General features: G+C 49.9%; 5 protein-coding genes across 5 annotated transcripts; 3 read left to right on the top strand and 2 right to left on the bottom strand.

Annotated features, from left to right (window-relative positions):
- Positions 1-640: 640 nt before the first annotated feature.
- On the top strand, positions 641-5,690 carry CABS01_03931 (uncharacterized protein; the record flags this gene model as incomplete). The annotated part of the gene is made up of 11 exons (XM_060537303.1): positions 641-1,253; positions 1,341-1,589; positions 1,645-1,847; positions 1,904-2,247; positions 2,305-2,548; positions 2,616-3,202; positions 3,260-3,623; positions 3,674-3,986; positions 4,053-4,675; positions 4,736-5,199; positions 5,255-5,690. 11 exons carry the CDS (start codon positions 641-643, stop codon positions 5,688-5,690), a joined length of 4,440 nt encoding a protein of 1,479 aa, XP_060391561.1.
- A 1,338-nt stretch (positions 5,691-7,028) lies between these two features.
- CABS01_03930 (uncharacterized protein) lies at positions 7,029-8,144 on the top strand (the record flags this gene model as incomplete). The annotated part of the gene is made up of 1 exon (XM_060537302.1): positions 7,029-8,144. One exon carries the CDS (start codon positions 7,029-7,031, stop codon positions 8,142-8,144), a length of 1,116 nt encoding a protein of 371 aa, XP_060391560.1.
- Positions 8,145-8,393: 249 nt separating this feature from the next.
- CABS01_03929 (modin) lies at positions 8,394-10,481 on the bottom strand (the record flags this gene model as incomplete). The annotated part of the gene is made up of 2 exons (XM_060537301.1): positions 8,394-9,322; positions 9,383-10,481. The coding sequence occupies 2 exons, from the start codon at positions 10,479-10,481 to the stop codon at positions 8,394-8,396; spliced, it is 2,028 nt and encodes a 675-aa protein (XP_060391559.1).
- A 1,276-nt stretch (positions 10,482-11,757) lies between these two features.
- On the bottom strand, positions 11,758-12,016 carry CABS01_03928 (choline dehydrogenase; the record flags this gene model as incomplete). Its single annotated transcript, XM_060537300.1, has 2 exons — positions 11,758-11,784; positions 11,873-12,016. 2 exons carry the CDS (start codon positions 12,014-12,016, stop codon positions 11,758-11,760), a joined length of 171 nt encoding a protein of 56 aa, XP_060391558.1.
- Positions 12,017-14,401: 2,385 nt separating this feature from the next.
- Positions 14,402-16,092, top strand: CABS01_03927 (uncharacterized protein; the record flags this gene model as incomplete). Its single annotated transcript, XM_060537299.1, has 4 exons — positions 14,402-14,462; positions 14,551-15,050; positions 15,121-15,249; positions 15,418-16,092. 4 exons carry the CDS (start codon positions 14,402-14,404, stop codon positions 16,090-16,092), a joined length of 1,365 nt encoding a protein of 454 aa, XP_060391557.1.
- Between the last annotated feature and the right edge of the window lie 375 nt (positions 16,093-16,467).

Genomic DNA, 16,467 nt, shown 5'->3' with positions numbered 1-16,467 from the left:
AGGAGCTCGGCTCCTTATTTGCCTTTTAGGAGAGTGGAGATTTGGAGAAGTTCGACTGCCATGTGGGTGTAGAGCCTCGGCGCCGAGATGCCGGATCGGGCAACTTTGCGTACACATCGGGCCACTTCACAAAGCCGCCATCCCGGGATCTGCAATCAGGATCTTTGCGGCGCGTGTGGGTGCTTTCTCGTCAACATCGTCAACTCATTTTGCGTTAGTCCTCCTCCCTCGGCGCCGACTTGATTCATACGGCTGCTCTACATCAGCAAAGCCGCACAATATGCAGCCAAAACATGGAAAGTCGACCATCAGGCTCGGCTCGCGAGCTGTTAGCTTCGGCAGCGTGACGTGAAGCTAGTGATCTGGTCCCTGCTCATCGGGGCCTCTCTGCCCATGTCGACCCGTTGATAGTAGGTATTGACGTTAGAAATGCGTAGCTGTGTTGATGTTTTCACATGTCTGCCTTGTGTTGAACGTGAAAACTTATTTTTAACAAGGTGGGCGCCTCTTTTGGGAAGCTTGTTAGGATATAACTTGCCATTGATCCCCGTTAGGTGACGTTACTTGAGCCTCCTCTCTTCTGCGATTCTCAGGTTCTTTCTTATCTGCACGTTGCGCATTTATCAAATCAACTCACAAGATGCATCGCCCGCAGGGTGACAGCGGCAACGTCATGTCCAAACCGTCGGATGACACCTTGCACGCCAAAGCCATTCAGGAACACGATCACCAGAGGAATGACATGGACATTGAAGCCAACGATGCCCAGGTCAACGAGATCGTCAGGCCTTACAGTCTCAATCTTATTCGCTCAGCGTCAAGACTCGACCCTGGTATCAACCCGTTCCTATCGGACCACCCTGCCCTGGACCCAAGCTGTCGCGAAGAGTTCAACGCCAAGAAGTGGGCCCGAGCCCTTCTACAGCACTCATATCATCATCCCGAGGACTACCCAAGACTTGAAGCTGGAGTCGCGTATCGCAACCTGAGTGTTCATGGGTACGGCACCGACACGGACTACCAGAAGGATGTCCTTAACGTCCTCTGGCAAGCACCAATGATGATCAAGCAGGCTCTCAGCAACCGTCGCCAAAAGATTGACATCTTGAGAGAGTTTGACGGAATCGTCAAGAGTGGTGAGATGCTCTTGGTGCTGGGCCGTCCTGGCAGTGGTGTTTCTACCTTGCTCAAGACGATCGCTGGTGAAACTCAGGGTCTTCATCTGGGAGATCACTCACACTTCAGTTACCAGGGTCAGTAACAATGCCTCTCAAACTCTGTTAGGGGTGCTATATGCTAGGTCCTCACGAAAGCTGACTGACAAAATTCATCATAAACAGGTATCCCAATGGAAACTATGCACAAACGATTCCGCGGTGAAGTGATTTACCAGGCCGAAACAGACATCCACTTCCCCCACCTCACGGTTGGACAGACACTTCTTTTCGCCTCACTAGCAAGAACGCCAAAGAATCGACTCCCTGGCGTCAGCAGACAGAGATACGCCGAACACTTGCGGGACGTCGTGATGGCAGTTTTCGGCATCTCCCACACCATCAACACAAAGGTCGGAAACGACTTCGTCCGTGGTGAGTGGCTCAAGCCTTTGACAGCTTTGAGGCAACCTCCACTAACTCTCCACAGGTGTCAGCGGAGGCGAGCGCAAGCGTGTCAGTATTGCGGAGGTCACGCTCAGCCAGAGCCCTATTCAATGCTGGGACAACAGCACTCGCGGTTTGGATAGTGCTACCGCATTGGAGTTTGCTCGGACTCTGCGGTTGTCTACTGACATGGCCAAAACTTCGGCCATTGTCGCGATGTATCAGGCTTCGCAGCCGGCGTATGATGTCTGTATCTCCATCCCAAATCTGCCATATATCGTTGTTGACTTATAATCGTCTAGGTATTTGACAAGGTCGCGGTTCTTTATGAAGGTCGCCAGATCTACTTTGGCTCCACGGCGCTGGCGAAGCAATACTTTGTCGACATGGGCTACCGCTGCCCCGACCGCCAAACCACCGCTGATTTCCTCACTTCCCTCACGAACCCCGCAGAACGAGTGGTGCGAGAAGGATTTGAGAACAGAGTGCCCAGAACGCCAGACGAGTTTGCAACAGTATGGAAGGGAAGCGATGTCAGGGCAAGTCTTATGGAGGAGATATTTGCCTTTGAGGAGGAACATCCTCTTGATGGCTCAGGGGAAGAAAAGTTTGTCGCGACGCGCCAAGCTCACAAAGCATCTCTCGTGTAAGTGGTGATACAGGCAGGAGGTCGTGGTATAATCACCTGCTAACAGTCGAGAAGGACCCCGCAATCACCTTACACCATTTCCATGCCCATGCAAATCTGGTTGTGCATGACGCGTGGTTACCAGCGTCTCTTGGGTGACTGGCTGTTCTTCGTTGTCACTGTTGGTGGTAACTTGGTCATCTCTTTGGTTCTTGGAAGCATCTTCTTCGACCTGCCCTCCGATGCATCAAGTATGAATTCTCGTTGCATTCTGTTGTTCTTTGCGATTTTGTTCAACGGTCTCAGCAGTGCTCTTGAGGTATGTTTCGAATTCTCCTCCAAGTAGCCCTACGATGAGAAAGATTTACTAATATGGCGATGATCAGATTCTCACACTGTACGTCCAGAGACCTATTGTCGAAAAGCACGCTCGCTATGCTCTGTATCATCCCGCCTCCGAAGCAATCTCCTCCACGATCTGCGATCTTCCCAGTAAGATTCTATCTACCTTGGCCTTCAATATTCCTCTCTACTTCATGGCAAAGCTCCGCCAAGAGGCCGATGCCTTTTTTATCTTCCTCCTCTTCGGCTTTACCACTACACTTTCAATGTCCATGATCATCAGAACCATCGGCCAGACGTCCCGTACCATTCACCAAGCCTTGACGCCAGCCGCTATCTTCATCTTATCGCTCGTCATCTACACCGGCTTCATCCTCCCGACCCGCGATATGAAGGGATGGCTCCGCTGGATCAACTACATCAACCCCATAGCCTACGCTTTCGAGAGTCTGGTCGCCAATGAGTTCAATGGTCGGCAGTTCCCCTGTCCCTCATTTGTTCCGGCCTACCCGAACGCTGCGCCAAACGAGAGGACGTGCTCGGTCGCTGGCGCTGCACCAGGCGCAGACTTCGTTGACGGTGACTTCTACATCAATGCCACTTTCAGCTATTACAAGTCTCACATTTGGAGGTATGTTCTGTTTTTTTTTGGATGTTTCTTCGCAAATGAGTTTAACGTGTCACTCAGGAACTTCGGCATTTTGATTGCCTTCATCGTCTTCTTCATGTGCGTTTACTTGCTCGCGGCGGAGTACATCACCACAGACCGCTCCAAGGGCGAGGTGTTGATCTTCCGGCGTGGTCACTCGGTCCCGACGCTATCAAAGAACTCATCCGACGAAGAGACTGGCCAACCTGAACGCGTTTACCAACATGAGAAGTCCGAGGGACATGCTCCTCAGTCGGGTGTCAAACAATCCGCAATTCGTAAAAGCCAATCGGTATTCCACTGGAAAGATGTTTGCTACGACATATCAATCAAGGGTAACAACCGCAGAATTCTTGACAAAGCTAGCGGATGGGTAAAGCCGGGAACTCTGACTGCTTTGATGGTGAGTCTACCTCCATTCAAGAGAAGGATTTCTGCTGACGATCGATTCAGGGCTCTACTGGCGCTGGCAAAACTACTCTACTTGATGTCCTGGCTAACAGGGTGACCATGGGTGTTGTGACAGGAGATATCCTCGTCAACGGTGTTCTCAGAGACCAGTCCTTCCAGCGAAAGGCCGGGTACGTTCAGCAACAGGATATCCACCTCGAGACATCCACTGTTAGGGAAGCCTTGCGATTCAGCGCCATGCTACGCCAGCCAGCGGCTGTCAGCAAGCAAGAGAAGTACGACTATGTTGAAGAGGTGATTGGGCTTCTGGAGATGGAGGCCTATGCCGATGCCATTGTCGGAGTGCCCGGAGAAGGTAAGTCCTCAACTGGTCTTTGCACCTCATTTTTAAGGACTGTTAAGCTAATCCGTACTACCACAGGCCTAAACGTTGAGCAGAGAAAACGACTGACTATTGGCGTCGAGCTCGCTGCGAAACCTGATCTCCTTCTCTTCCTTGACGAACCGACCTCGGGCCTCGACAGTCAGACAGCATGGTCAATCTCATCACTGATCCGAAAGCTCTCTGAAAAAGGCCAAGCCATCCTGGTGACAATCCACCAGCCTTCTGCTCTCCTATTCCAGCAATTCGACCGTCTTCTTCTCCTTGCACATGGCGGCAAAACAGTCTACTTTGGCGACATTGGCGAGAACTCCCGCGTGCTCACGAGCTACTTTGAGCAGTACGGAGCAACGCCCTGCGGACAGGACGAGAACCCCGCCGAGTGGATGCTCAAAGTCATCGGCGCAGCTCCGGGCGCCAAGGCTGAGAGGGATTGGCCCGAGACCTGGAAGGAGAGCCATGAGTGTGCCGAGATGCGCCGCGAGCTCGAGCGTCTGAAGCAGGGCGTGGCGGCGAATGGCTCGACGTCCAGTCCCGATGAGATGTCTACTTATGCTGCGCCGTTTCATGTTCAGCTTGCCTTATGCACTGAGCGTGTCTTTCAACAGTATTGGCGCACGCCTTCGTACATTTACTCCAAGTTGATTTTGTCTGGTGGCACGGTACGTCTCAATGCTTACTGGTCAACGACCTAATGGACCTTCAACTTACACTTTGCACAGAGCTTATTCATCGGGGTGTCCTTCTACAACTCACCGCTCACGATGCAAGGACTCCAGAGTCAGATGTTTTCCATCTTCATGTTGTTGGTGGTCTTTGCCTTCCTCGTCTATCAGACTATGCCCAACTTCATCCTGCAACGCGAGCAATACGAGGCGAGAGAACGCGCCTCCAGAGCGTATTCATGGTATGTGTTCGTCTTGGTCAACATCATTGTCGAGCTTCCCTGGAACACCTTGGCTGCTATCGTGATTTTCTTCCCGTTCTATTATCTGGTCGGCATGTATCGCAATGCCATACCGACGGATGCGGTTACGGAACGTGGCGGTCTCATGTTCCTACTGATCTGGGCCTTCATGCTCTTCGAGTCAACATTTGCCGATATGGTTGTCGCTGGTGTACCCACAGCAGAGATCGGAGCGACTCTTTCTCTTCTACTTTTTGCTTTGTGTCTGATCTTTTGCGGGTAAGTTCAACACCGATTTAATCAACCTGAAGTCTTCAAACTCACGAATCAACAGTGTCATTGTGCCGGTCAATGCCCTGCCAGGTTTCTGGAAGTTCATGTACCGCGTCTCACCCTTGACTTACCTGGTCGAAGGTCTCTTGTCAACGGGATTGGCCCACAATAAGGTCAACTGCTCTCAACTCGAGCTGCTGCAGTTCAGTCCCGCGAATGGAACCGCATGCGGTGATTACATGGCCCCGTACATGCAAATGGCCGGCGGCAGTGTATTCAACCCTAACAGCACCGACATCTGTCAATTCTGCCCTCTGGCTACGACAGATGCTTTCTTGACTACCATATCTACGTCATACGGTAGACGATGGCGGTCGTACGGGCTGATGTGGGTCTACATAATCTTCAACTTGTTTGCAGCTTTATTCCTATATTGGCTAGCTCGGGTGCCGAAGAAGCACTCCCTTGCTCGACTTTGGAAGAAGAAGTCTTCCTAAAAACCCGACTCTCAGCTTTCTCGGCTTCAATCACTCAAGATAAAAGGGTAATGAGGGCCCCCGGAATTTCAGCGTCTTTCTCGAAGGACTCAAACACGCATAATTACTAGTCCCTAACAATTCACTTTTTTATTCACTTTTCGACTTGATTATAGAGTATTAGAGTGAATCTTCTTTTACAACATGGTACTTCGTGCAGCTGTATTATAAATAAACCTCCAAAATCAAGACGTTGCTTTCATCTGTGGAGTGCACTCATTGCTTTGGCTTCCTTCCGAACTCAGGTGAATCGGTTTGTGCAAATAGGAATGGATTCCATTCCATTTAGTGAGGATTCAAAATTTTTGGGCAATTATCGTGGTGTTTTTATTCGTAGTGATTGGGCGATTTATGGGGAACGTCGAAGTTTGAAAACTCTATCTTGCTCATCGTATATATTGCAATTGAATCGTATTCATCATAGAACGGTTGCAAAGCACAACTTCAACGCTATATAGATACTATTTCACAAAGATGAATGGTCCCGAACTCAACATGTTAAATCGTTTTTGATTCGATCCGTCACTGAAGACCGCCCTTGGAGCAACCTTGGCTCTGACCGAAAGAGGGGTTGCAACTTGTGGTGGTGCGCCCGGAGCATGTTTCCATATCTGTTGACAAATCATCATAGTAATTTGTCTGTTGCACAATCGTTGATTTGTAATTAAATGGCACGACAGAATCCGCGTCGGAGGCACTGCGCCTCCTTAATCAGCCAATGTCGAGCGTTCGGGGCTTCAAGTGTGCGGGCATGTCCGACGTTGGCCCCAAGTTGTGGATGTGTGGAACTGATCCTGAGAATTGCGTGTTGACATGGAGCGGGGTAACTCGGTGCTGATAGGTGTTTTCGGCAGTTTCAGAGGCTGAGAGTTACTGATGAATAGTTAATCATGGTCTCTGGCCTTGATGTGGTCCGGTTGGCATATCTTGACGGAACGGGCCCGGTCTGGGGCCGCACCGCCAAGTAGCCGAGCACCGATCGCATCCCGCCCGACAACAAGCAACGTTGAAGAATTGGCGACTTTTTCTTGAGGCTCTCCAAAACAGCTAACGATAAAGGCGCCAGATGTTCATTGCCACATTGATCAAGTGTGCTGGATTTAGATGGGGTTATGGTGACATCTCACTGGGGAACCCCTTGCCGATTTCGGCTCGGGGTGTAAGGCGTGATTATCTTGCAGTTGTCGTCATATCGTGCAACGGATGTATATAGGCGACCACATAATTCACGAATAGCAATTTCAGGAAGAAGACTATTCTGCAGTATTGATACCCAAACCCAAGAAAACACTTAGCAAAATGCCGACCGAGTTCATCAGCGTAACTTTCCCCAACGCCTCAACGGAGATCAACCCGATCCCTGGTGCTGGCGTTGATCCCGAGTTCCTAGTCCGCTACGCTAAGAACTTGGACGACTACGGCTTCAACTACACACTCGTTCCTTACGGCTCAAACTCATTTGATCCCTTCACAATTGGTGCGACCATCGCAGCGGTCACCAAGAACGTCAGCGTCATCATCGCCTTGCGGCCAAACACCCTCTACCCCACCGTTGCCGCGAAGGCCCTGGCAACACTCGACCAACTCAGCAAGGGCCGTGTCGTCGTGCACTTCATTGCCGGTGGAAGCGATGCAGAGCAAGCCAAGGAGGGTGATTTCCTTTCCAAGGACGAGCGGTATGGCCGCCTTGAGGACTACATCAAGATTCTCCGCCGAGCGTGGGAATCACCGGAGCCCTTCAGCTGGGAGAGCAAGTACTACACCTTCAAAGACTTTCACAGCAGCGTCCGCCCGACAAAGGGCACAATTCCTGTTTCCGTTGGCGGTTCATCCCCTGAGGCCTATCGTATTGGTGGTTCCCTCGCCGACATTTTCGGACTGTGGGGTGAGCCGTTGAAGGAGACAAAGGAACAGATTGACCGCATCTACGCCGAGGCCGAGAAGGCCGGCCGCAAGGACCGGCCCCGCATCTGGGTTACCTTCCGTCCCATCGTCGCCGAGACGGAGGAGCTTGCATGGGCCAAGGCACACCGCACGCTCGATGCGCTCAAGGGAAACGTTTCTGCCGGACAGGGCAAGCCTGGTCAGAACGGACCCGAGCCTCAGAATGTCGGCTCGCAGCGTCTGCTTGACATCGCTAAGAAGGGCGAGGTTCAGGACCGGGCGTTGTGGTACCCCACCGTCACTGCGACTAACGCTCGCGGAGCCTCTACGGCACTGGTAGGATCTCCCAAGACCATCAACGACTCCATTTTGGACTATGTCGATCTTGGCGCTGAGTTGATTTCTATCCGTGGATATGACAACCTCAACGATGCTATTGACTATGGTCGCTATATTCTGCCTGCGGTCCGCGAGGAGTTGAAGAAGCGTGAGAACGGCACCAATGGCACGAATGGCACGAATGGGGCTTAGATATTTGATAATTAACGCTTGTGTAATTTCTAGGGTCGCGTGTATGTCCTTTTGGGCAAGTGAAGCCATATTAATAGGTAGCCAGTCCTGAAAGTAGATGAAAATTACATGGGACATCAGTGATGACAAACCCAGAAGGAGCCATGAAGTGTAGTGAACAGGATCAGTCAAGAAATGTACAGTTTCATTATTGACACATTTTTCCATTCCATCGTAATTCGTGTTATACTTCATGACCACATCCCAACCCTATGTGATGTAAACCGGCAGACGGCTTCCAAATATCTCACTCTTCTCAACTTGGATATCCTTGCCATGGAAATCATGCAGAAGCAACCAGCATACCATGCGGAAGACAAGCATGCACCACACATCATTGATCTGCTGTTGCTGGTCGTGGGCGATCACCTCTGTGGAAGCATCAGAGATGATCGATCTAGCTCCACGCTCTTTACGAGCTTTATCAACCCGCAGCTGTTTGCAAACAACATCAATGACCCGCTTGCGCACCGAGAGAAGGTAAATTTCGGCTAGAACACCATGCCTCTCGCTCGAAGACGCGGAATCCAGCTTCTGAAGGAGCGATATCTCCTTCTCGATTTCCTCGTTCTCCTCTCGCGTCCTCAAGATAGGGGATGCTCCTGGAACAACAAGGTCGTGTCTTGAGTCCCTCTTTGACCGAGCATGATCTCCTGTAGTGACCACAACCGTCTTGTATTCCCCTTCTTTGTCGTTCAAAATACGCAAGATTTCTTGCAGGTGCACGCGGAGCACGTTTTGGACAAGGTTTATCCTCTCTTGATTCTGAAGGAATTCGTCGCATTTCGAAATGGCCGAATGCAAAGCCATGACGAGGTCATTGGAGTAGATTCTTTCCTCGGTGTTGTTTGTTCGTCTCAGAATCGCTTCCGGGCCGTCACGAGATTCGAGCTCTTCGAACTTGTCTTCGATTTTGCCGGCTTCTTTGAGAATCACGCTGATTCGAGATCCTTCTGTACTTCTGAGCATTGGTTCTGTTGCTGCCGACTCACCCACTATGTGGACGTAGTCGCTGAGGAAAGTCTTCAGTGAAAATGACTTCCGGTCCCAATGCCAAATGGTTGGGTTGGGAAGCATGCGGAAAGCCGTGCCGGGGATCTGTAGGACGGCACCCACCATGCCTAGGATCTCAAAAGCAACTAAAACATAACAGTCAGTATTCGAATCTCGTGAATATAATGATTCTTGGCAAGACTTACTTGGGAAGAGATGGATGTGTCTTGTATCTGGAGTAGACTTTCGGAAATGCCGGACAGTGTTAGTGTTACAACCGATCACCACTAGAGTCTCTGCAATGGCCGACATGCTGCCAAGCTGTAGCGTTCCGATATCCTTTGGTTCGTCAGCGTACTTGTAGTTGTCGTTGTTCTGCTGGCGGAAAATCGTCGGACAATAACCAAAGCAGAGCTCCTTGACCTTATTGTTCGGCACTACCCTGTTCTCGTGAAACCAAGTCGGACCAGTCTTCTCGAATGTAAACACAACACCGAGATCGTCGACGTCGTAGCCGGTGATGCTGAACCCATTGCCCTGCCCTCGGTAACGGTCTTCGTTTCGGTTAAACTCTTTCCAATGAACGCCTAACATTGCCGCCATTTCCACCAGATGTGAGATCGTTGTCGTTGCGTAAGGTTTCTTCATGTTGTCTGGCATACTATCCCAAGACTTCTTCTTCCTCTGCATGCCAACGGTAAGAGTGTAGGGTACCGTGGTGCTGGCCTGGGTCGGGTGACACGGTGTCTGGGCTTCCCATTGAGGGTTGTATCCGAAATACTCCTTGTCTTGCCACGTTCGAGACTCCCTCTCCATACGCTGAATAGCCATGAGCAGACTCGTCCAGTTTGCGAGCTCGTTGTCGGCGGTGTGGATAGCTTGGCGCGTCATGCCAGCCCTCAAAGTTTTGGAGTGCTTGTCGTACTCTTCCTGGTCCCAGGTATACGTCTTCTTGTAACTATCTGTCGTTCCGGTCATGTAGGTAATCTCCTTGTCGTCGTGCACGCCGAGGGGTCCCCGCGGGTTCGTCGGCGGCGCAACGAATATGACGGGAACTTCAAATTCCACCTCAAAGCGGAACTCGTACCATTTGAATCGTCGTCGTGTGAACCTCGCCCAATCTCCCATGACTTTTGGAGTGCATGATGAGTAGCCCGTTGCCGACGCGTAGTATTGCTGGAGGGCCTGGAAAATCGCAATGATGAAGGCGAGAACTGAAATGACCAATGCCACAACCGCTACGATCAACTCAACTTGGTTGTCATTATTGTCACTGTCGCTGCCGGATGAGTCAGATGACGACATCTTGGCGAGATCCCTCAACTTGGATGCAGGCAGTTGACGTTGCTCCTCTAGGCACTCGGAACGATTGTGAAAAGGGACATTGAGCCCCCAAGATACAAATACAGTGAGTACAGTGACTAAAACTCTATTGAAATATTGAAGGAGAAAGAGATTAGCAGAGAGCCTGATTTATCAAGGGCTTTCTCCAGTGCTGGCAGCCAGCCTGATCCGAGCCTGGCTGAGACAAAATGCAGTTCAGCTAGGCAGCCAAAATCAGCCCCTGCGCAGGAGCAAGTATCACGTGTAACCCCTGCAGTTCTCCATAATGGAACAAGTGCAACAAATGATTCAAATTGTCTTGGGAGACCGGGGCCGTAAGGCTCTCCCGCTTGCTGGAGCGTGCTGGTCATATGAACTGCTAGCGGATATGCTAGTGCTGAAAGTTGTTAGCATCTCATTCGATCATCTGTGCCAAGTTATAGCTAGACTAAGGTTCGCCCCGACGCCATCTACCAGTCTAGTGGAATTAGCAAAGCAGGCCCGGAACCCTATCGCTTCATCCCAATTTTTGAGTTACACCTCGAAAGGAAAACAAAAAGAAAGCGGGAGCCATTCTCCAATACCAGGACATTGAATGCCCAACATTGGAACAGCAGGTCTGGAAGACTTGTTCCAGCAACTCAGCCCCGGAGTAAGCACTAGACACAACGGCCAGCTGGCTGAAGTCATCGTCCCAGCTGGTTGGTTAAGACGGTCGATGAGGGGCCTCAGTCCCCTGTTCGCAAGAATCGGTAGTGGTCATCATTGGTTCGAGTAGCACACCCTTGCGGCGGGACATGCTGACATGCAGAAGACGGCACCGCTATTCCGGCCCAGCCCTCTGGTGCACACATGATTTTCCATTTCCCATCCCTCCCCTGTCTGCCGTCCCTCTGTCCGTAACTCTCACGGGCCATGAACGGCTGTGCCTGTAATCATTTTCTGAGAAATGATCATGGCGAGAATTCGAGGCACTCGAGTATAATTTACCTATCAGATTTCCTAGGTGAAAGTGGGCGAGCACCTCCTGAAATACGACGTTTCTAGCGATAGGCAGGGTTGACAAGTCATTGCAAATGTAACAGCAGGTTGCACCAGTCACAGAAGTAAAACAAACTCTCTGCGCCGCCGAACCCAGGGAATTTGAGTGAGTAGAGGAGCTTTCAGCCAATGAATATCTCGACAAGAAAGTTGTCCAAACTCCCCTCGTCTATTCCTTCGTCTTCAAGTAATTCATCTTTCGCCACGCTCATAAAGATTATTGCTGTAAAATAGCATCCGCTGCCTGTGTAAGAGAAGTCAGTCAGCACTAAAGTCACTGCACTAGTCTCGCTCACATTCGAGCCATCTCATGCGTAGGGGCGCAATTTTACCTTTTCAGCGATTGCATAGACCGTCGCCTGGTTATGCGCCGATGGAAGTAAAGGCATGATACTAGCATCGACTACCCTCGAGCCATCGATCCCATGCACATTAAGGTTGGAATCCACGACACCACCAAGTGGCCTGGGAAGCATAGCGCAGGTCCCAGTATAGTGATACTCTGTAGCGCTGACTCCTTCAACGAATTCCAAAATGTCAGAGTCGCTCAGGGCAATGACCCAAGGCAGCGTTTCCGTTGCTCCAAGAGCTTGGACTTGCTGCGTGGCCAGGAGTTTCGGTTGACCGTAGTGACTCAACCTCCATTTGCCCGTCGTAAGAGTAGGAGAGACAGCGAGGTTCAATGACTGGGGGCGCGAAGGGGTCGATGAGGTTGATTCCAATAGCCTAACGGCTTGAGGGGTGCATCAAGATATTCACTGCTGAGCGTCCACCGTCCCCATAAAGAAGCTCCATATCGGCCGTGGAATTACGTTGGTGCATTTGCAGAATTTGCTGGACGTGTTTCGAGTATCCGTCTTCAACGGCTTGGTCAGTATTCTGTGTGAGGTACTGAGCGGTGCCACTGTTGATAGCAGATAGTAGTTTGCCGGTGACATCCGACTTGGTGAAGCTTGAGAGAGGAACAAACGCGAGTGCTTCTGCAATGGTATCCGTACAGCGCCTTAACAATTTAAATTTTAGACGAAACTGCAGTTCTTCACTTGCAGGACTTACCTTTTAGTTGCGAGTAGTAGAGATCTCTTTGCTCAGCATCAAATGTTGAGTTTACTAACTCGTAGTTCTCGGGTATCCTAGTACTTAGTGCTCGCTATATGTCAAGTAGACCAGCCATACAATGACTTCTACATCATTGAGGACCTGCCGGTAGGCTTACAAGAAGCAAGCGTTAGCCCGAATGGATGATCTCGCAGGCTTGCGCCAACCCTGTTAACGGAAATATGGACGTATTACTCTTGACATTCTGCCTGATTGCCAGAAGCTACTCAATGAAGTAAGGTATTTTCACAGAGCCTCTATCTCATCGACTTTAGCTGTGAACATTATTTGCGCCCAAGAAATGGAACACGTGAATTAATGATGTTAGTACTAGACTTGACTGGCTCTACGTCTAAGCTGAGAGACCCTTTCTAGACCAATGCTTCCACATTCACGCAACCGTGCTTAAATGCAGCCTTTCCTCATTGGACTTGAGTACCCCCGGCTAGTTCTTCGCCTTTGCGGCACATGAAAGATTATGACTATGATCAAACCGCTGCTCGGAGTGTTCGTTGAGAAGGATGTATGCAAATACACAATCATACTTTCAGAGTATTGTTTGGAGGCAAATGTTGGCTAACATTTCCTGGATGTGTGTGCCGTAGCAGTGCAAGTTGCTTCGTAGCCACATCCGAATCAGGTCGCATGTGTGTTCATCGTGGAGAACCAAGCCACCCGTGAGTGAGTCAGAAGGCCACCAAGGAATTATCAGAGATCCAGCATCAATATCTGAGATACACTTATTTGTATTTGTTCCTTTAATTCCTGCTACCTCAGCTATTCAGGACTTGCGGGAAATATAGCTACTTAAAGATCTAGGGAGTGTTCCCTCATCGTTTCACCAGGGTACGAACCCGGAACCTTCCAAAACAGAATAGACTAATATTTTTGGTAAATGTATATGATCAAAGGTGTAGATCGTTTAGACCAAATGCTTATCGAATGCACAATAAGCCCTTCATCATAAGTTCCGGTGGATCATCGACCAACCTCCAAGATCGCCGACTACCTCAATGTAACATGCTAACAAAAGAATGCCAACACGAAATAGGTAAATAATCAAATACGGGCTGATGTTAACCTGTGATCCATCGCAACGATGCTGTCATTACTGATGAAGGCAAGGAAGTGACTGGAGGCACCGATGAGACCAGCGCCTCTTTTCGGCATACAATCTCGTGATTATCTTAAAAAGTACCTGTGGCGATCTTTGCGTGCATGTTCAAATACGTCTTCGTGATTGGACTAGAAAACGAATAACCAAATGAAGCTGCAGTCAGCATGAGCCTGGCCAATGAGCAGACAGTCCGAAGCCCCCACTGGCTGCTGCCAAGTGATGCATCAGAACTGAAGAGAATTAGAGTGCGGCTTACCTTACGTTGTCTAGGATGACTAAATAGTCTAAAACTGCCTTGCTACTTGCAGCGCGCGCGCGACCAAGTGGATTCTGCCGCCTGCTCTGCTTACTCGATCTCTTTCGCCCCACGTCTCCGTGATGTCCGGCACTGAAGACAGAGGTGGGTATTCTGATACTTGGATATTGGGACAATATGAATAGGTCTGTTCGACAACATCCAAGACTGGGGGTCTCTCTTTCATTGTTGATTCAGAAGCAATTTATTATGCTAAGTCCGTCTCGCTTTTCTACGACGACACATCTCCTGAATCTTCTTCGCAAGCTTTTCGGTGGGCTCATAGTTAATATAGCCATCGTAAACATTCTCACTTGACTTAAAACACTTTATCCAGAAATACGTTTCACCATGGGACGTCCGCCAACTAGCGGCTACTGTCATACCTGTCGACGAAGACGGGTCAAGTGTGGTATGTCCATCGTGCTCTTTCTGTTACAATTCTAGCCTGTCCAGCTCATAAACGGTCATGTCACTTACACGCACTTGAAAACACTTAGACAAAGCTCGACCTGCATGTGAGAGATGTCTCAAATCCGGCCACAAATGCCTGGGCTACGAGTTGCCGCTCCGCATGCAAAACTTTGCCGCCACTGGCGATGCTGGTGGTAGTCAACAACTAGTCAGAGTCTCAAACACGAGCTCGAGCACTGTTATTCACCAGAACATCGTCCCAGAGCTCCCGTTCACAGCTTTTCGTAACCGCATGGCATTTTCCCATCTTGTAGCTCACTACCGCTGGGCTCCGTTTTGGAAACCTCTCTTTCGAATGTCATTAGACGGAGAATTGGATTCAGATGTGGCCAGAGCCGATTATACGGGAAGCCTAGCGACTGCGCTCGGCTTCATGGGAAATTCTGTCAACGAGCCGAGCATGGTGGCCGAGGGCTACGAGTTGAATGGCAAGGTAATCAGAGCGTTGCATCACGCTGTGTCAGCGAAGTCCAATCAGGAGTTGGCGAGGTGGGCCTTCACAATCATTATCCTTAGTCTTTACCAAGTAAGTCTTTGAAAAGGAACTTCGGTCAAGAGCACGCGCCTATTGTCACTCCCTATTCTAACAAATACAGTATGCGGTAGAGAACGTGCCCAACGTTCCTCACTATTACGGCATGTCGAAGATCATAGAAATGTGTGGGCCAGAGTGCTTTCAGCAAGAGCCAATGTTGACCTATCTACGCCAAATTCGGGCACTTCATGTAAGAGAATTCCGGGCTTTGTTCTTTGACTTCCTGAATACTTGTGGTCTCTACATGTACTGATAGAATTGGCTGTGGCGTCAGGCGTGCAACTCCTTCAATGAACGTGATCACTCTTTTTTTGAAAAAACGACGTGGAAAACTATCCCATGGCGATACATACCCAAGACCTCACACGACCTGCTGATGGACCATTTTGTCGATATTCCCGGTCTCACTCTTTCTATCACATCACGCAATCGACCGTTATTCAACAACGAGATAGAGGCCGCCCGTGACAAGATTGATCAGCTTCTCAGGGATCTACGTGACTGGAGATGGCGCTGGAAGTGTGACAATCCAGATGCTGCAAGAGAAGCTGATATGCCTCTTGACGAAGAGATGGAAGACATTTCGTTGCCTTGGGCCAAGACGTTGGCGTCTAGGCCAATCGAGGTGAAGACGCCGGAACAGGCTGCCGAGCTCATCATCTATAATGCTTCAATCACGCAGCTTATGAATTTGCAGGTTTTGTTGGACACGGGAACGCGGCATCCAATGCCATTCCCTGAAGATATCGACAAAGCCGTGCTCAAGCCAGCGGAAGATCCTCTTTACACACCGAATGAAGTCAAATATAGGTGGCAGCCGTCCATGGAGGGCTTAAGGCTCATGAGGCTGGCACCGAAGCTCCTATCTGTTGGCAACGGTACCTCAGTAATGCTGGCTGCATCGCCCATCGGAATCATATACAACTCTCTACTTGCTACGGAGGGTCTTGGAAATCTATTTCTGTCAACGATGGCGGTGCCGAGTGATTATACAATCACAAATAGAGAGCTTTCTGTCTTTCGCTTATGGTAATAACATGGTAGGAAGATATTGATAGGAAACAAAAAGAAAGGGTTATCGAGGCATGAAATACAACTGTACCTAAAGAGCCACCCACCTCAATCAAACAAGCGTAAAGATGCAAATTGATCACGTCGCCGACCACCATAGCTCTTCGCACATCGTTTTCCACCATCAAAACCAAAAGATTGCGTCGAGGGGGAATCGAACCCCCGGCTCCCCGACGCTGCTTGATGGCAACGGAGAATTTTACCACTAAACCATCGACGCTGATGATTGAATGATCTTTTCCTCTGCAGTGTCGTCTCTGAAGCCTTGCGCCGCGCCCTACAATTTTTCTCCAGGTTGTCGCCCAGCCTCGATCAGCCTCCTCTTTGTCCAGCCATC

The sequence above is a fragment of the Colletotrichum abscissum genome (genome assembly GCF_030869225.1).
Source record: "Colletotrichum abscissum strain IMI 504890 chromosome Unknown Scaffold_7.1, whole genome shotgun sequence".
Classification (NCBI taxonomy): Eukaryota; Fungi; Ascomycota; class Sordariomycetes; order Glomerellales; family Glomerellaceae; genus Colletotrichum; species Colletotrichum abscissum.
The sequence above is the reverse complement of the archived record's forward strand: the minus strand, read 5'-3'. Positions and strand labels throughout refer to the sequence as shown.